The 20,611-nt window shown below is 39.3% G+C and overlaps 2 protein-coding genes across 4 annotated transcripts in view; one reads left to right on the forward strand and one right to left on the reverse strand.

Annotated features, from left to right (window-relative positions):
- The window catches only part of LOC138959354 (ankyrin-1-like), a 90,895-nt gene extending 86,862 nt beyond the window's left edge, over nt 1-4,033 (forward strand). For all 3 annotated transcript variants that reach the window (XM_070330782.1, XM_070330783.1, XM_070330784.1), the window contains 3 exons: nt 348-556; nt 1,081-1,199; nt 2,233-4,033. In XM_070330782.1, the coding sequence (XP_070186883.1) occupies nt 348-556; nt 1,081-1,199; nt 2,233-2,383 (479 nt within the window). In that variant the 3' untranslated portion in view covers nt 2,384-4,033. The remainder of the gene's footprint in view (nt 1-347; nt 557-1,080; nt 1,200-2,232) is intronic.
- A 5,867-nt stretch (nt 4,034-9,900) lies between these two features.
- LOC138959362 (uncharacterized) lies at nt 9,901-19,593 on the reverse strand. The gene is made up of 5 exons (XM_070330793.1): nt 19,466-19,593; nt 16,851-16,949; nt 15,045-15,235; nt 12,006-12,075; nt 9,901-10,711 (listed from the first exon to the last, which is right to left on the reverse strand). Exons 2-5 carry the CDS (start codon nt 16,938-16,940, stop codon nt 10,685-10,687), a joined length of 378 nt encoding a protein of 125 aa, XP_070186894.1. The 5' UTR covers nt 16,941-16,949; nt 19,466-19,593; the 3' UTR covers nt 9,901-10,684.
- Between the last annotated feature and the right edge of the window lie 1,018 nt (nt 19,594-20,611).

Here is a 20,611-nt window from a genome sequence, read left to right on the forward strand (position 1 = left end):
ACACACACACACACACACACACACACACACACACACACACACACACACACTTTTGTAGTTTGAAATCCTCCTCAACAGAGAAGTGCAGAACAGTTAAAATGCCTTCTTTGTACTAACACTGTTTTACCAGCTAACAATTGCACACGATGAACCAGAATGAAAAACAAGCTCATTTTAGACAAAAATATGCACAATATTCACCATAGGAGAAGTTCAGAAAGGGATTTTTTTTGGATAGCAAAACTGCCCATGCAGTTCAGCATTGCAGGGAGCAATACAGATTTGTATTAAAAGATTAGAATCAAACTAGGCTTATTCAATATCCTGTGACATGTATTTGTGTGCAGATGGTTTGGTGAGCCATGTGTGTGCGGTGAACCTGTATGATGGCAGTACACCTCTTCACCGAGCAGTGGAACACGGCGACAACTTACAGCTGGTGAAACTTCTGCTTACAGCGGACAAAACCTGCATCAACATACAGAACAATGCCGGCCTCTCACCGCTACATTTAGCATGCAAACTGGGCAGGAAAAAAGTCATCGAGTTGTTGCTGGTGAGTGAAATGCTTGTGTGTGTGTGTGTGTGTGTGTGTGTGTGTGTGTGTGTCCATCTGTCTGTCCTTAACATTTTGATGAAAGTCAGAATGACCTCAAAAGGCACAGAAACTAGTTGTGTATCATGAAGGTTCAGGTGCATATGAGGTGTATGAAACTTTTGCTTGCAAGGGAATTCAGGATAATGAAACCACAATGGAAGCATAGTTTTGTGCTTGTTATTTTAGTGTAATCAGTAGGCTGTTAGTATATAGATATTTTTAACCTAGACAAATAAGGTATATGAGAACAAAGAACAGATATGCATTAGTTATATCCTGTATGGTTGTCAGATACCAGAGCGCAAAATCTGAACAGACACTTTGTTAGCTCATGCTTGTATCAGGGGTTAATAATTCTGAACATTATTTGTATTCCTGTGTGCCAGGCACCAGAGGAACTAGATCTGAACATAAGTTGTTTTCCTGTGTGCCAGTCATCAGAGGGTATAGAGCTGAACATAACTTGTTTTCCTGTGTGCCAGGCATCAGAGGAAATAGATCTCAACGTGCGTACCCTGGAAAGCTTGTTACCGGAGGAAACAACCACCAACAAGACCATTATCCGCATGGTGCAGAAAGCAAGGATACAACACACTGGACTGTAAGCAAAGTTATTTTCTGTTTGATTTGGCAAGACATCTGGGGAGAAAGTTAAATTCCTTTTGTTGTTGAGAACATTGAAAAATGTTGACAGTCGAAGATAATTTATTGCATTGTCAGCTCAGCAGCAAAGGTAGCTTGATGTTGATATTTTGAATTCTCGTATTCTTTAAAGAGAGGGAAGGAGGGAGAGAGCATGCACATCTGTGTCTGCATGTTAGAGAGAGTATTTGCCTGATTGAGAGAGAAAATGAGCGTGTGTGTGTAAGTGTGTGTGTGTGTGTGCCGGTGTGTGTGTGTGTTGGTGTGTGTTAGTGTCTGTGTGTGGCCGTTTCTGTGTCTGTGTGCCTGTGTACCCTCTGAAAAACAGATACGGATTTTTAAGAGCGGGGGCGATCGCCTCTCTGGCAAAACCCAAGATAAGTGGGGGCGAGACGGGAGGGGGCGATTTAGGAAGGAGCAAGTAAGGAAGAGGCGAGTAGGGACATCACCATACGCCGAGAGAGAGTGTCAGGGTTTAACCTGGAAGAAAAAGACAATGGGACATTTGTCCTCCTCAACCAAATTCTGATGGGACATTGCTTTTTAACGTGGGTCTATGTTTCGAACGATATCGCTTGTGTTGACAGTTTCCACAGAGGTAAACGCGCAAGCACATATCGGTCCCGCACAGATAGTAGGATTGGTTGAATACTAATGAATTAAATTTTAAAAGCCAATCACAGCGCGTTTCACAAACTCGCAAGTTGCTCGGCTTGGTGCCCGTTTTTGCTTAGGTCTTTCCGAACACTGTACTCGTGAAAAGTGTGCACGGGGGTGGCGCAGTGGTATGTAATCTCAGTGCGCTCTTTGACGCACTGAAGGGAATTCCAATGGGACATTTTAAAATGTTATGCGCCAATGGCGCAAGGCGCACTAGTAAATGAAACCCTGGACTGTGTTTAAGTCATTTATGCTTTGAGATATATATTTGCTTGTATCTTTGCAATGTGCACAGACTAGAGTAATGAAACAGACTTTCTTATCTGTTGCAGAGCTTCCCCGCCTCCCAAGCCTCATGATGCGGAGTACAAGGATGACTCTAGTTCCACCACCACTCAAAGCATCACTGGATCTACCGTCAACTTTGACAAGTTGCACAGTCGCTATGAGGCTCTCAGGAAGGAGGGCAAACCCAACTCCTAATGCTTGCTACAACATAGTGGATGATAGATTTGAGTGTGTGAAAGGAGAACAGCTAGTGTAGCTTGAGCAATTGACGACAAGATCCGGTGCTTGCTACAATGTAGCGTATGACATTTTAAGTGTGTGAAGAGAAAATTGCTGTGACTTGAGGAATGACATTGAAGACGACAAATTTTGCTTGTACGAGAATAGCAGATGAAAGTTTTAAGCACGTGAAGAGAAATTGTGATGACACATTCTGCCCCATCATAGTGGATGTAAGTTTTGAGCGTGTGCAAAGAAAAACAGTGTGTCTCAAAGAAGAAGACATTATGGCACAGTGTCAAGACCAATTCATTCACATCATATACCATGTAGTTCAGTAGTTTCGAGGAACATGTACTACAAACAATCATTAAGTATAGCGCATATTTGACTTGTCTCATGGTCTTTGGCTGAAGAAGTTGATGAATATTATCATCTAATTGATGCTTCAAATAACTATTTTTAGCAGAACTGAGAGATCAAACGCTACGTTATTGTGGACAAATTCAAGTGCTTATACCCAACAGGATCTTGCTAATCTCCTAAACACACATAAAACCAAAGGAGTTTTTAATCATTAAGGAAGCGGTGTAGCAGTATTACCTTGGAAGAGGTGCTTTGTGTATAAAAGGAATCGAGAGAGAGACTGCAAAACGGTTACAACTGTGATGGGCTCAGGCTCAAACTATGGCGATGTGGGCCATGGGGTGTCCGGAAAGACATACAACTGGATCAGTTCATGTGGAGAAAAGACTTGATGCGGAATGACGGTATCAGCAAAATAGCGTGAACCTAGCTTGCCTTGTATACTTGGATGCCAGGAAGAATGTGATATTTGTGAAAGGAATGTGATACTGAAAGAAGGAGTGCGATATTGGAACCAAGTGTTCCATACTGGAAGGAATTAAGAGTGTGATATTTATCAGAACAATACCCGAGAACTACTTTATTCAGTAATCCCAGGATTTTAAAACAGCTATCTGACTTGTGAACAAAATAATGTGATCGTAAAAAAGGAGCTGTGAAAAGGAGTTTTTGATGCTGATTGTGTGAGATGATGAACTGTTGGCAACATTTTGTCAGTTTTTCATTTTATATACTTTATCATCCCAATGCTGGGAAATTCGGGTCGCTTTCTCCCAGTGGAAAGCTAGCAGCAACAGAGTCGCCCTACCCAGGTGTGTGCGTGTTTAGGTATAATCAGCCACCAGCACTTATGGCAGAATGACCAAGGTCTTTTACGTGCCACTGTGGTGACATGGGGGTGGGACTTGGATACCGTCACTGAGTTTGCATATATAGTTGACCCCTGTCCATCCCTGCCGGGATTCAAACCTGTGACCTTAGGATCACAAGTCCAGTGCTCTACCAACTGAGCTAAAACCACAAACTGATGTGACATTGTTCCAGTTCAAGAAGTGGACATGCCCAGAATATTCAGCTGAGTTGTATTACTAGCTCTATGAGGGACTTATCAATGACAGATTGTGGGCTAGAGGTTATTGTAACCATCTTTTTATTTGTTTAATGTATAACTATAAGCAACAACATGCTTCAGTTCCCAAATATGTATATCCCCAAAGAAGAAGTTGTATTGCTTTAAAAAAATTTTCACAGACTGGTGCAAAAAATAGGGTCGGTAGGTCGGGATTTTTTTTTTTTTTTTTTTTTTCCAAAAAAACATATTTTTACGTTATTTTGCCAATAAAACAAGATTTTTTTTTTTTTTCCCCAAATGCCAAAAAAAAGTCTAGGGTCGCGCGAAAAAACTAGGGTCGGTCGGGTTACCGTAAACAGACCTATTTTTTTTTTTTGGCCTAATAAGAAGACAACCTCGTGGCACCTTTTACCCCATTGGTTTATTACTTGACCAAAGAGTAGTTTATGAATGGACACCTGCAACTATAGAGACACTTTTGCCTGGTAAAGTCCGGTACCCTCTAATCACTGGTACCATGCTGTCAGCGTGAGTACCCCCCGCGGGTTAGGGGGAAGAATTTACCCGATGCTCCCCAGCATGTCGTAAGAGGCGACTAACGGATTCTGTTTCTCTTTTTACCCTTGTTAAATGTTTCTTGTATAGAATATAGTCAATTTTTGTAAAGATTTTAGTCAAGCAGTATGTAAGAAATGTTAAGTCCTTTGTACTGGAAACTTGCATTCTCCCAGTAAGGTAATACCCAGGTGTGTGCGTGTTTAGGTGTAATCAGCCACCAGCACTTTTGGCAGAATGACCAAGGTCTTTTACGTGCCACTGTGGTGACATGGGGGTGGGACTTGGATACCGTCTCTGAGTTTGCATATATATATAGTTGACCCCTGTCCATCCCTGCCGGGATTCAAACCTGTGACCTTAGGATCACAAGTCCAGTGCTCTACCAACTGAGCTAAAACCACAAACTGATGTGACTTTATAAATAAAGAGAATAAATAAATAATATATTGTACTACGTTGCAAGCCCCTGGAGCAAATTTTTGATTAGTGCTTTTGTGAACAAGAAACAATTGACAAGTGGCTCTATCCCATCTCCCCCCTTTCCCCGTCGCGATATAACCTTCGTGGTTGAAAACGACGTTAAACACCAAATAAAGAAAGAAAGATGTGAGCGTGAGTTCATCCCTATGTTCGGCGAGAGATTTATTTCTCAGAGTCAACTTTGTGTGCAGACTCTCCTCGGTGTCCGAACACCCCCGTGTGTACACGCAAGCACAAGACCAAGTGCGCACAAAAAAGATCCTGTAATCCATGTCAGAGTTTGGTGGGTTATAGAAACACGAAAATACCCAGCATGCTTCCTCCGAAAGCGGCGTATGGCTGCCTAAATGGCGGGGGTAAAAACGGTCATACACGTAAAAGCCGTGGGAGTTTCAGCCCATGAATGAACAGACAAACAAACTGGTACCATGGCACATAAAAGTGGGCATATAATATGGCATACTTTCTCTTTTGGTGCTTAGATTGTTGCTGCTATGACATCATAATGTCTAATGTTTGTAAGTTATTCTGTAAGTCAGTAGGGGGCCGTTGTGTTCTTGTAAACATTTGTATTCTAGTTTAGATGCTGTAAATATCTGAAGTGATTCTATTTAAGAATGTAGGTGACAGTTGGAAAGGCAGCTTTTTTTCTCTCCTTTTTCGTTTTCTATTGTTGATTGACTAAATGTTTTAACGTAGAGGGGGGAATCGAGACGAGGGTCGTGGTGTGTGTGTGTTTGTGTGTGTGTAGAGCGATTCAGAGTAAACTACTGGACCGATCTTTATGAAATTTGACGTGAGAGTTCCTGGGTATGATATCCCCAGACGTTTTTTTCTTTTTTTGGATAAATGTCTTTGATGACGTCATATCCGGCTTTTTGTAAAAGTTGTGGCGGCACTGTCACACCCTCATTTTTCAATAAAATTAATTGAAATTTTGGCAAAGCAATCTTCGACGAAGGCGAAATTACTACATACTCACAGAATAAAACTGAACGCACTGCATTTTTTCACCAAGACCGCATACTCGTAGTTTTGTTAGTCCACCGCTCGTGGCAAAGGCAGTGAAATCGACAAGCTAGAATAGTGCGGTAATGGTCGCGCTGAGCGGGATAGCACGCTTTTCTGTACCTATCCTCGTTTGAACTTTCTAAGCGTGTTTTTAATCCAGACATATCATATCTATATGTTTTTGGAATGAAAAACCGACAAGGAATAAGATGAAATTGTTTTTAAATCGATTTCGGACATTTTATTTTAATCATAATTTTTATATTTTTAATTTTCAGAGCTTGTTTTAAATCCGAATATAACATATTTATATGTTTTTGGAATCAGAAAATGATGAAGAATAAGATGAACGTAATTTTGGATCGTTTTATGAAGAAAAAAAATTTCATTACAATTTTCAGATTTTTAATGACCAAAGTCATTAATTAATTTTTAAGCCTCCAAGCTGAAATGCAATACCAAAGTCCGGCCTTTGTCAAAGATTGCTTTGCCAAAATTTCAATTAATTTTATTGAAAAATGAGGGTGTGACAGTGCCGCCACAACTTTTACAAAAAACGGGATATGACGTCATCAAAGACATTTATCCAAAAAAAGAAAAAAACGTCTGGGGATATCATACCCAGGAACTCTCATGTCAAATTTCATAAAGATCGGTCCAGTAGTTTACTCTGAATCGCTCTACACACACACAAACACACACACACACACACACACCACGACCCTCGTCTCGATTCCCCCCTCTACGTTAAAACATTTAGTCAAAACTTGACTAAATATAAAAAAGGAGAGAAAAAAGAGTTGTGATGGCGGTTACAAACTTTCATTGCTAGGCAGAAGTTATCATCTTGCATGTGCACCAAGGCAGCTTCTCACCACTTAATGTTTTTAACGAGTGTGCAAGAGGCATATGCATAGTGTACTTGATACAAAGGAGCGCACAACATTTTCTGTTGAAAAAAACAAAACAAACTCTGAAAGAAATATAGAACGTTCAGAAAGCATAATTTATGACGGCTAAAGGATGCTGCAGCCTCAGAAGTGCAGATTTGTTCATATGTTCACCTTATACTCTATGAACTTTATATGGAGATGCATGGTTTCTGCTTATTTCGTTGTTTGGGTTGTTTTATTGATTTGCGGCACAGCTGAAAACCAGATCACATTTCCCACTGAGTGTTTCATAATGAGTGTTTTATACATTTTTCTGCACACAATGTACTCAAAGCGAATCACTTAATCCTGTACTTAATAATTAGATAACATTCATGTACAGTTCACTTATGAAGTTATGATAAATATGTCAGCTAAAAATCCAGGGTAGACGAGTTGTCTAAGTGAACAAATGAAATTGAGTTTGTATGTTTCTTGTCGACACACACATGGAAATGTGATGCAGCGTTTGTACATTTATGTTCAGAATCATGAACTGCCTCTCAGGCATTGGTTATTTATCATGATCACTTCCGGTTTTCTGTGAAAGAGTGTTCATGGCCATTTTTTCCTGTACATATGAAGTTTGATTCATATTCTTGTTAAAAAAATGGGCAAGTGCATATAACTCATTTGTGACCCCCCCCCCCCCCCAATCACCCTTCTCCCAACTCACCCCTGTGTACTCCCAATCTGTTCACCTGCCTGTTTATTAACCACCTCTTAAAATGGGCAAAAGTAAAACTGAAAGTTGCAATTTGTGGAAATACATTGTACCGGTACCTGTTGAATTTAGGATGGTCAAGAGGGAAGACACTTAGTGAGAGTCAAAGGTTGTTTTTGTTTCTAAATGCCTGTGCTTGTTTGGTTGGTTTTTGTTGGTTCAACTGTTAGTTTTGGTTTATGGATGTTATGTGTACAAATAAGGCTGTGACAATTTTGTAAAGTGATTCAGGATGCATACGTATATATGGCAGCAAGATTCTGTTCTGAAAATGTGGAGGCCTTGTTTTTAATGCTCATTTTACATTAATTATGATTTCACAATTGATGAAAAAGAAATTTAAGAGTTGTGAATTTAGATACAGAAAATGTTGTTGTCTTTCCTTTTAAAATTAATTGTCAGTATAGCTGATGGGGTCTATGTCGACCAAAAGAGTGGGATTCCCTGTAGGTGGAGTTCCTGGAGAGTGATTGCCTGTATACAGGGAATACCACTGGATTTAGTTCCTGTAGCGTGTCGCTGATATCGCTGAAAGTCACGTGATGCTTGGCGATATCGGTAGAATTTGATGTTTTTCAATCTTTTTTGATATTTCTTAGAAATTTGAGTATGGTTTGCAAGTTTTATTGAAAAACTCCACCCTGTGGGATTCCCTGTATACAGGGAATCCCCCTCCAGGAACTCCACCTACAGGAAATCCCACTCTTGGTCGACATAGACCCCATCAGCGTCAGTATATGTTCTGTTGGTATGTTTTAGTTTGTGTGTGTATGTGTGTGTGTCTGTCTGTCTGTCCATCTGTCTGCGGGTTTGTGTAATGTTACTGGGGGAATGCTTGTAATGAGTTTTAGAATGGGTTCATGAGCTTTTAAAACAAGTCTTTTAAAAGGGAGAACAATTTGACCTTGAGTATTTCATATTTTGTTTCACTAAAGTTGTTTTTCTGTTATCCCAAAGATGTGCACTTGGTACTCCATGCAGGTGATGCTATTTTTAGTTTGTTTTGCTGTTCACCAATTTCCTAAGTATGTACTCAATAACATGAACCGGTGCTGTATTTCATTGATGTATTGTTTGTATTGACAGCATAATTAATCTGATTTGAAAGAAACGCAATCAAAATTCCAAAGTAAATTATCTTTAGTAAAAAAAATAACATTAAAATAATAATTATTCACAAAAAACACCACATACACTTCATCTTATAATTTGGTTGGTTTCTGAAAAAGGAAATCAGCATGGAATTCATGTTTACATCCATTTCTAAACATCATTGTCATTCAAAGATGTAGCAGTGTAGCATTTGACACTACAGCAGAATTATTTTACATTCGTAGCAAGATTGTACTGGTAATTTGGAAATGGGAAACACTCAGTTCTAAAAGCATGCAGATGATATCCCACCGAAGATACTCAGAATGACACTGTCTCAGTTAAACAGAAAACTTTCATACCAGGGTTTGCTTCTATGTAAAGTAGTACATGTATATTGCAACAGAGTGAGTCTGTTTCTTCATTCAAGTTGGGCATTGTTGTTGTTCAATTGTGTGTCAACAGCTAAGTTATGTATGCAGATGTGAAATTTAATTTGATTGTTGTTTTTTTCATCCATTTTCCCCCTATTTTCTTGCTTGTTTTATTTGTTAAAATTGTGATAATGCTCAGTAATTTACCGAGAAGAGAGCAGGCAAGATGTTTTGCAATTTTTACTAATATTTAGTACTTAAAATTACTATGTTGTTGTTATGTGTGATGGACATTTTGAAGGAAAAGAGGTGAATGGATTAACCTTCGTGGTTGAAAACGACGTTAAACACCAAATAAAGAAAGGTGAATGGATGCAACAGTGTATATGGCCAAGTTAATCTACAGATGATGAGAATGTGTTGCAGTAAATGTATTTGAAACAAAATGCAATTAAACATATAAAATGGGTTAGTGCATTTGTAAACAGGAATCGCTTGACAAGTGGCCCCCTTCATCCCCCCCTTCCTCGTCCTGATATGGCTCTGCGTAGTCAGCTGGACGTTAAGCAACAAATAAACAAACAAACAAACAAACATATAAAAAGCAAGTGAAAGTAAGTTTTGGTGATTTTTTTGAGAATTTTGTTGTGATTTTTAATTTTTTGCTAATTTATAAAATTGTCTTGCAATTTCTCAGCCAAGGAGCACTTTGCTGGACCGTAAAACATGCATGCATGCAGGCACACATACACACACACCACCTCCACAACCACCACTAACAACTACAACACCATTTACAACAACAAAAACAAGAATGGTGAAGAGAAGTGGAATTTAAATGTGCAAGTTCTGTGCCAGGAAATACATATGATGCAAGATAACTCTTTTTATCTGGTGTGAATTACTTTATTTCAACAAAATATCACATGAGATACCAAACAATGATCTCAAAATAACACAGAAACAGACACAAATGTTGCATTGAAATTAAAGCAAAACTTAGTGAAGCTAACTTTTCATCAGAATATCTAGTAAACAGATCATCTGGTAAAATGTAAAAATCACAGATTTTGAATACTGACCGTGGACATCTAGCAATACAAAACAGAATACCTTTGAAATATCATGAGACAATATTTAAATGAATGATAGAACAGCTAATATGTGACATAACTGATTGTTCAAAAGTATATCTGTAAAACAAAGAACACAAAACATAAAGGATGAATAATACTGATCAATAGAGTCTTGCACCATACATTTACTAAACAGTTCTGATATTGTGATTGGGAACATGTACCCAGAACAAAGCCACACATTTAAGGCTCATTTTTGATTACTGCTGAAACTTTAATCGTTCTTCAAGACATATTATTTATCTGATAAATCGAATAGCTGGAACGTAGCGTAACTTTTTACACACAAGTTAATGCACTTATGGTGATTTTGATTATAATTCTGATGACACTTTTCTGATAAGAAAAATACTGAACATGCATTGTTAACAGTTTAGTGTGAATAACCTTAGTTGGCCAAATTTTTTCACAATTCTGATCTTTTAATTTCTGTTTTATTTCAGTCTTCATTTTGGTTGTTTAAAATAGCCATTGTTAACATAGTACGCTTCTTGAACATGACTTTTTTTGATGTTCTCCTGTGTCTCTTGGTTTACCACTGTTGCGTGTAGTTCACAGACTGAAAAAAAGTCAAGCAGGGTTTTGATAAAATAAAATAAAAACAAGAAACCAAACTTCAAAAGCATACACGATAATAGCATTATCAGTAATCATTCTTGCACACCTGAACAAACATACCTAATAACAAGTCGCGTAAGGCGAAATTACTACATTTAGTCATTTAGCTGTGGAACTCACAGAATGAAACTGAACGTAGTCCGCCTTTTCTGTACCTCTCTTTGTTTGAACTTTCTGAGCGTGTTTTCAATCCAAACATATCATATCTATATGTTTTGAATCAGGAACCGACAAACAATAAGATGAAATTGTTTTTAAATCGATTTCGGAAATTTAATTTTTATCATAATTTTTATATTTTTAATTTTCAGAGCTTGCTTTGAATCCAAATATAACATATTTATATGTTTTTGGAATCAAGAAATGATGTAGAATAAGATGAACGTAAATTTGGATCGTTTTATATAAAAAAAATTTATTACAATTTTCAGATTTTTAATGACCAAAGTCATTAATTAATTTTTAAGCCACCAACCTGAAATGCATTACCGAAGTCCGGCCTTCGTTGATGATTGCTTTACAAAAATTTCAATCAATTTGATTGAAAAATGAGGATGTGACAGTGCCGCCTCAACTTTTACAAAAAGCTGGATATGACGTCATCAAAAGTATTTCTCGAAAAAAAGAAAAAAACGTCCGGGGATATCATTCCCAGGAACTCTCATGTCAAATTTCATAAAGATCGGTCCAGTAGTTTGATCTGAATCGCTCTACACACACACACGCACAGACAGACACACACACACACACACACATACACCACGACCCTCGTCTCGATTCCCCCTCTATGTTAAAACATTTAGTCAAAACTTGACTAAATGTAAAAAGGATATATCACTTACATTTACATGAATATGCAACCTCTGGTATTTAGATGTGTTTGTCAATCCTTAATGTGTCAAGTCAGGTGTTACTGGTGTGTGTGTGTGTCTCTGTGTGTCTGAGAGAGAGAGGGAAGAGGTGTAAGAGAGTAATTGAGAAAAAGTGTGTGTGTGTGTGAGTGCGTGGACATGTAAGCCTGCAATATTGCTGTTTGTATACGTGTTTATCAATTAAAGTGTAAAGAGAAAGAGAGTGTGAGTGTACATGTATGCATGAACTTGTTGGTCTGTCTGTCTGTCTGTCTGTGCATCTGTCAGTGACTGCCCATCTGTCTGTCTTTATGTTTTTCTGACTGTCTGTGATTTTGCATAATAGTGAGGAGGCAATACCATAGAAATGTGAGTTTCACTTACAGACAGCCTGTTGGGTACCTTCGCAGAATAGGTGACTAGTTGCTGAGCGCGCACACCTTGGCGTCGTAGCCTGCACACACAAAATCACTGGTACGTAGGGTAAGGATTAGAGGATAAGGATAAGATTTGATAAAGTCCTGAGAGGTTACCCTCACAGAAATTCGGGCTGCTTTCTCCCTGGGGACTGAGCCAACTAAGAACTATCTCCCCGCCCCAAACACAATGTATCTTATTTCCCTTCTAAACTTTGATCAGAAAAAAAGATTATATGTATTTCTTTTTCATCCGAAGACGATGATTGATTATGGCGGGGATATAGCTCAGTTGGTAGCGCGCTGGATTTGTATTCAGTTGGCCGCTGTCAGCGCGAGTTCGATCCCAGGTTCGGCGGAAATTTATTTCACAGAGTCAACTTTGTGTGCAGACTCTCTTCGGTGTCCGAACCACCCCCCGTGTATACTACATTGGGTGTGCACGTTAAAGATCCCACGATTAACAAAAGGGTCTTTCCTGGCAAAATTGCTTAGGCACAGTTAATAATTGTCTACCATACCCGTGTGACTTGGAATAAGGCCGTGAAAGGTAAATATGCGCCGACATGGCTGCAATCTACTGGCCGTATAAAATTTCATCTCACACGGCATCACTGCAGAGCGCCTAGAACTGTACCCACGGAATATGCGCGATATAAGCTTCATTGATTGATTGATTGATTATGGCCCACTCACCACTGTCAGTTTGTTGTCGTGAGACTCTTCATTTTTGGCATAAGACATCCTAATTCAGTGTGATTTTGGGTACATCTTCAAAAAGTTGAGTTTTTTAAGTTTAAAAGATCACAGTAACAGCATACTACCAGCACATCTCATGATCTCACTGTAACCTGAAGTTTTGAGTCTTATGGGTGATGTTGTCTGTTGAAAATTCATCTCACTAACAGTACAATCATTGATGAGTTCACCACATGTAATCCAAATTTGAATTTTAAGCAAAATAATTTGTTTTTTGTTTTTTTGTTGTTGCTAGCCTGACATTCCCGAATTTTGTAAACAGCATATTTTTACCCATTATCACGTGTTTTTTAAATACCATTTGCAACACTGTTTTGTTCTTTATCTTGTCATCATTCAATGAGACTGCTATGATCTTTGTTAGGGACTTTAGTCTGTATTTCTAACCTTAATTCTTATCTCTTTTTTTCCATGTCTTTCTTTGGTCTTTCTATGGATGCCATTAATCTAACTAGGAGGTCACAAGTCAAGCACGATCAGGACAATCTCTCAAAAACGATGACTTGCTTGCTGGACACTTTGGACATTTCTTTCTTTATTTGGCGTTAAACGTCGTTTTCAACCACGAAGGTTATATCGCGACAGGGAAAGGGGGGGAGATGGGATAGAGCCACTTGTTAATTGTTTCTTGTTCACAAAAGCACTAATCAAAAATTTGCTCCAGGGGGTTGCAACGTAGTACAATATATTACCTTACTGGGAGAATGCAAGTTTCCAGTACAAAGGACTTAACATTTCTTACATACTGCTTGACTAAAATCTTTACAAACATTGACTATATTCTATACAAGAAACACTTAACAAGGGTAAAAGGAGAAACAGAATCCGTTAGTCGCCTCTTACGACATGCTGGGGAGCATCGGGTAAATTCTTCCCCCTAACCTGCGGGGGGTGACACTTTTGACAGCACACATAAACTTTACATGTACATGTAAATATGACTCAGACAGAATATTACATTGTAGTCACAATGAATGAACAGCCAGCTGTGCAAGTGAGTTTGTCTAATATCTCATGGGGCTTTTTTTTATTATTAAAGGGGAACCTGGTTTAATTGATATACACATGTTTGGTATTGTTAATCTTTCGAAGAAGGCCAGTGAACAGGAAATCAAACTTTATAAAGCACAAGTTAGAAATCTGTGCACATTGGGCAATATGTCAGAATATTTGTAAGAATCTGTAGTATTTTGTAATGACATTTTTCCCTTGCAGCTTTTCTTTTTATTATCAACATAGTTATTGTGCAGTGCTTAAAGATGTTGGTGAAGTCACTCATTTCCGCTTTTCGGACACAAAACACATTGAGACACAAAACAGAAACACAACACATGGATAAAGCGCTCTGTGCATAGGAACAAATCAAAACAAATGAACAACAAAGAAACCAAGAAACCAAGACAGACTAAGACAACAACTGAGAACACAATGCACTATTAGAACTGCTTGTGAACTCCCTGAGACTGCGTGATTTCCAGAACATCTCTAGACTGTTCCGGAACCAAGCTCCAGGCAACAAAACAACCACACGATGAATGATTGATGTGGAACCAATAGGCTGCTGTCGGGGAATGAATACTCAATCAACTGCTCATTCTCATGGCTGCAGCCAGTTCATGGCATGAGATCAATACTAACAATGGATCAAGGATCTTGACTTTAGTTTACAGCAACACAGAAAGGCTGGCAATTGCTGAGGTTTTCCTTTGGGGGATTAAAGGATTTGTACAAACATGTAGCCTTTCCAGGTTAGGCGGCAACAGTAATGAGCTAATGAGTTTAGCTTTGTATAATTAAGCTCTGAAGTAATTGGTTTTGCAATACCTAGAGTGTTAATGGCTGAAAGAGATTTTTGAGGATTTCATTTCAAAAATTCTACCTGATAACACTGAAGTTTGTTTAATGTGTTTTACTTTTTTGATAATGTACTTCCACAATGTTGCCTCCTTTCTTGTGTTTTCTCTCTTCATATAATAGCCTAATTTGTTAACACTTCTCAGACAATCAAATTCTACATGTGAGACAGACACGTCATTTGTAACAGTACACAAGCACACACACACACACACACACACACACACACACACACACACACACACACACACACACACACACACACAATCTTGTAGGAATGACTGTGGAAATCTACTATCCGGCATCATATCTGTAAACCTCTGAACCACAAGAGTGCATGCATGATTGCAGAACAGAGGACACATTAAACTAAATCTTTGAAACCTTCTCTCACCTGTCAACAGCAGTTGGACTATGACTTCCATCAAGATCAATCACGGTGCGATCCTTGCACTCTTTCTGATAGGAGTACGGGTCGCTAGTGATGCCAGGTGGACTCCCCAACCTCCGCATGTAGCCCGGGGCCTCCGGGTCTTCCATGGGCATCTGTGCCCGGATATCACCCCGGTCCATCAGACTGCCGTCCTGTTGGATTGAGGAAATAAGAAAATAGACATACAGATGAACCCTCCTTTGAAGAGCCTCTGATTTATGACTTCCCATCTTTGTTTTCTCAGATTTTCTGTTCATTACCTCTGTAAATTTACCTCAATTTTAAGACTCCCCCCTCTTTTGAGATCCTAAATAGGGGGTTTCATTGTACAGGTATAGATATAGACAACTTTATTTAATTAGAAAACGGCAAAAATGTAGGAAGGAAATTGTAGAATAGTGGCACGAGTTGGGCGAGGGAGTGAGAGACAGACAGACAGACAGAGAAAAACAGAGAGATTGAGACAGAGAGAGAGAGACAAAGACAAAGAGAGAGCCATAGACAGAGACAGAGGGAGAGAGAGAAGAATCTGGTAAAGAGGATGATGGTTAGGAAAGAGATATGTACATGTATACTAGATGTGGGGCCAAAGTTAGGTGAAAAGGAAGGGAGGGGGAATCCGGAATACAAGAGGAAACCCTGAAGCCAGCGACAATAGGTGTGACTGAACCAGAGATAAGATTATCAAGAACCTCTTTCATGCATTATAGATTCTTGATTAAGAATTGCAGACTGCAGATTCCCCACAAAATCTATCTCCATCCCAAAAGTCCAGCCAGTCAAACATTTTTGTCATCATTTTCATGAGTTTTCATTCACAAGCACCTGGGAAATAAATCTCATGTTCCCCAGGCAATAAATCGAGGTGGTGATTGGGTTTGAGCTTTCAGGTGAAACGTGGATTGTCAAAGTAAAAGCGATCAGGCTGATTGTTTGATGTGTGGAACCATCGCGGCTTTGGATTTGTGTTTCCGAGGACAACGATTGTAAGCATTCACTCTCAAAGACCCAATCAATGTTGATAATTACCGCGACGACTCATGGTCAATTTGCAACTTATCTCTGTAATCACAAAATCCACAACGAAAAGTCATGAACACTTAAAAAGAAAAGAAATATGCTCAACACTTACTGAACTCACACGTAAGATCGCCGCTCTGTACATTTTCAGACTGGAAGAAAAGCGTCAACAAGCTACGTTTGACGTCACATACAAGGTTGACGTGTTATCTCGAGCTACTGTGACGATGCTTTGTGGCCCGGAGTTGGATTCTAAAAATTCGTCTCCCTGTGGGTTATTGTGCATTTTGTTGCACAACCAAAATGATGACAAAAACGATGTTTGGTGGCTTGTCGTCAGACCAGCATTTTGTTGTTGGTCCTCGGGGAGCATATCGCCTTTCGTCTCATATTTATCAACGGCGGCCTTCGGCCTTGGTCGATAAAGATGAAACAAAAGACGATATGGTCCCTTGGAACAACAAAAAAGCTGGTCTGTCAACAAGCCACCAAACATCTTATAATGTTGCCGCAACATATACAGACAGACTTAGAGACAGACATGCTGACAGATATGTTGACAGACAAACGGACTGACAGACAGACGGACTGACAGACATGTTGACAGACTGATGGACTGACAGACATGTTGACAGACAGACGGACTGACAGACATGTTGACAGACATGTTGAAAGACAGACGGACTGACAGACATGCTGACAGACAGACATGCTGAAGTACAGACAGAAAAATCAAAAAAATCTTACCATCATGGTCCTCCTGGCATGAGAAGCTCTGTCCAAAACACGTTGTTTGCGACGGCCCTCCTTATGCTCGTTGATACCTGAGCAAGCCATGGTGGCGTGCTGTAATTTTTTTTTTAAAATTGATATCAATAAATAAATAAATAAATATGAAATTAAACATGAATATCAATAAATTATAAAAATTATATGAAGTATAAAAATTAAACCAAGTAAGTTTACGGCAAATTATTACACATCATAGTAACTGCTGTTTACAAACAATAGAACAGTATTAATGAATACTGTAATTCACATCTCTGTGAATCTTCATTTATGAAGACTGCATGCTTCTCTAGCTCTGGAATCAAATAAATGATCTCAGCATTAATCAGACAGTTCATTCAAATGTTTTAAGATGGGAACTGTCTCAAATGAGAGTATACACAGTTTGATTTCTTGTAGACATGCTATAATCAAGAAAATAGAATTGCATGTTATATAACATTAATTGTCAGTAAGTACTGGTGTCACATGACTGATGTGAACCAGTTGATTGGCTAATGGCGATGCGCTTAAATCTGTTAGCGCACTCTTGGAGTGCGCTAACTTTTCCACAGAGCGTATTCTTACGCCCTTTGCCAAAGCGAGACTGTACTCTCATCCTCAGAATTAATTAATGACATGTAGCTTATATTCTCCACTTTACCAAAAAATAACCATAAATTTCCTGCGGCTCAAAGCAGAAGTGGTTTTTTTCTGACAGATCGCAGGCGCCTGTGCCACAGTGAATCCCACTGATCTAAAAATAGAAGCGGCTGTGTCTCTTCCACAATGGTCTCTTCTCGTTTTGACTTGCAAAGATTCTTCGCGATCTCATATGCCGTGTTAGTGGCATGTAGCTTATTAACCATATTACCAAATGATGAGTTAGTATAAAATTCCCAGCGGAAAACAGAAAACACAAGTGTTATTCCGATAACGTACCAGCTAGACCAGCATTTGAAAGTCGACTCTGTTATAGTAGACTACACTGAAATATGACTGCATCAGTTCAGTAAATGAATGGTTTCCGAATTATTATTTCAAGGCAACAACAATCGGAATCGAAAACGTGTAGGGTTAAGAACGTTTTTACCATGTATAAAACTTATTACCAGCCTGCCTCATGCGTGCAGACGAGCAATTTTTGTTTTTGAAATGAGACTGCAGTTCAGTAGTTCGATTGCCCTAGCCGCCTAGCAGACGACATAAACCCCGCAGCAAATTAACATGGTGGGCAAATGTGAACAAACAAACGATGGGGATATAATACGTGTAGAGTTCAGGGCATTCTTACCGTTCATATTTAGTACCAGACTCCCCGATGAGTGAAGATACAACACGAGAAACATACCACATTTACTTTGAAAATGTGCTAACCGTGGCCTTGGAGTCAATTCAAGGGGCAACACTCTGCACAGTCAATCTGTTGAAGCTCGATGAAGGTTTTGAATCGCAAATAACTAAGAGCACAGTCCTTTCTCCGAGTTGAAATGAGGTCTGTATGAAAGATCATCACTTTTTAGCTTAACTCTACTCTGGAATTTACCAACAGAAATTAAAACAAGAGTTTGCGTGTGACGAAAGCACGACACACTTGAGACAGCCCACACAAAAGTAGATCTGACACAAACCTGACCACACAGTTACGCCTATCCAAATGCGCGTAGCAAAATGTGTGTTTTGAATCTTCTTTTTTCTCTGGCGGTACTGACAATATCGTTATTGAAACAATCCCAGTGCACTAAGGGATTTATAGAGCAAATCTCGAAAATAATTATTGAACTCAGCGCTATGTGCTTCGTTCAATAATGAATTTTCTCGATTTGCTCTATAAATACCTTAGTGCACTGGGATGTCTCAATAACTGTTCAAATTGCACATATTGCAAATGAAATCTATAACCACCGGAAATATATTCCTTGATTGTGTGTGTGCAATCATGCGCATAAAACTATATGAGTGCATGTGCAGCTTTCTGAGAGGCTAAGTAACCAAACAACGTTTTAAACCTATTGCAGGCCATATGCCATGAACTTAACTTTATAGAATCTTTGAAAGATTTATCCGTGCCAGAAAACACAATTCTAACTAAATTTCTGTGCTGAATTATGCTCCAAATTTGACATTTTCCTCTGAAAAACAAAACAAAACACAAACAAAAAACGTCGGCAAACTCCATATACATCTCTTTAAATCCCCGGACAGTTAAAGGGCCCATCTAGAGTGTTCCAGATAAACTATCATAAAGCCAACAAACTTACAAAGCTTGTTCATCAAGACAGCAACCATTAATTCACACGGTATCCCCATGTTCGCACTTATCACAGAAATACAATGAGCTCCGGTGAACGAGAGGTCAGTTCAGCCTAGACCATTCCAATCAAGTGGTCTCAGTGTAGTAGCAGTGGTCGATACTTATCAGCGAACGCTGTAGAAATGTCGTTTCGGTTACACTTCGAGTCAATGAAATCACACGACTCGCCAAAAACTCCAACAAACGACAGAGGCTGCGAAAGGGCTTAAAAAAGGAAACATTGTTACGTACAAAATGACTCAATGAAGTCTTGTCTGGATAAGGATAAGAATGTACTTACTGTCAGAGGAGCGGAAAGTGACAGGTAGAGGACGCAAGGTCTTACAACGGATCAGCCAACCCTGTTGCCAAGCACGCTCCGAGTGTCCGATTGTATCAGGGGGCGCAACTCATTCCAAACCTTGCTGCGGATCCACGATTGGTCAGCGGGAGCCGCCGGACGACACAGATGCGCAAAACAACGTGCGGTGTGTGTATGTGTGTGTGTGAGGGTACTGACAAAGAGTTTGCTTTAGAAGTGCCTGTATACTGTAGCATTTTGAAGGCCTAGCAGCATTCCATCTGCCCAGTATGAGTCCAGTAGAACAAGTTAAGTCTGTGCTCAATGTATGCATATCTGAACTGATAGTGATAGGTAAATACTAAAATTGATGTTTACGGTTTGGGCTTCCTTTGTGACTATGCAGTATGCTTTTATTAATTTGATTCTAATTTGTTGTTACTGTTTTCTTCCCGTGAACATTTTCAGCTGTTTATGCACAACTGTCAGGTGTTTAAGCTACGCAAACTTATAGGTTTTCTGTTTTTAAAAACAGATCATTTATATAATTATTTCACACACACACAACACGAACAGAGAGGGCAAGACAGAGAGAGATAGTAAGAGCGGGAAAGATTGACGGAGAGATATATATTAACACTTCAACAATTCATTTTTTGATTGTTTATTCAACACTGTTAATTTTAACGGAGTGGCTAACGGCACGATATCGTTTGGCTAGCAAATATATGCTAGCGGCACGATATCGGATATAAAGCAAATTCGAGGGCTTGGATGCTAGCGAAACGATATCGTACGCGAAGCAACTGTGAGAGCTTGGATGCCAGCGAAACGATATCGGATCCTTTCTTGTTCTCATTGTTGTTGTTCTCACAATCAACATTTTCATTGGCATAGGCATAGGCATTTTTTGTTGTTGTTGAGTTGAGCATTTATTTCCGTCACTTCCGGTTTATGAGAAAAATGTTCCGATCCCAGCGCGGCTCTCTCTCTCTCTCTCTCCCACCTCCTTCCTCTCCTCACATTGAGTTTCTCTGCCTCCTTGACATGTGTGTGTGTGTGTGTGTGTGTCATGGATGTGGGTGTATGTAGGGGAGACCGGGGCTAGTCCGCCTACTTTTATGCTTTTGGTAGCATAACTGGCGA

Source organism: Littorina saxatilis, linkage group LG2, assembly GCF_037325665.1.
Source record: "Littorina saxatilis isolate snail1 linkage group LG2, US_GU_Lsax_2.0, whole genome shotgun sequence".
NCBI lineage: Eukaryota > Metazoa > Mollusca > Gastropoda > Littorinimorpha > Littorinidae > Littorina > Littorina saxatilis.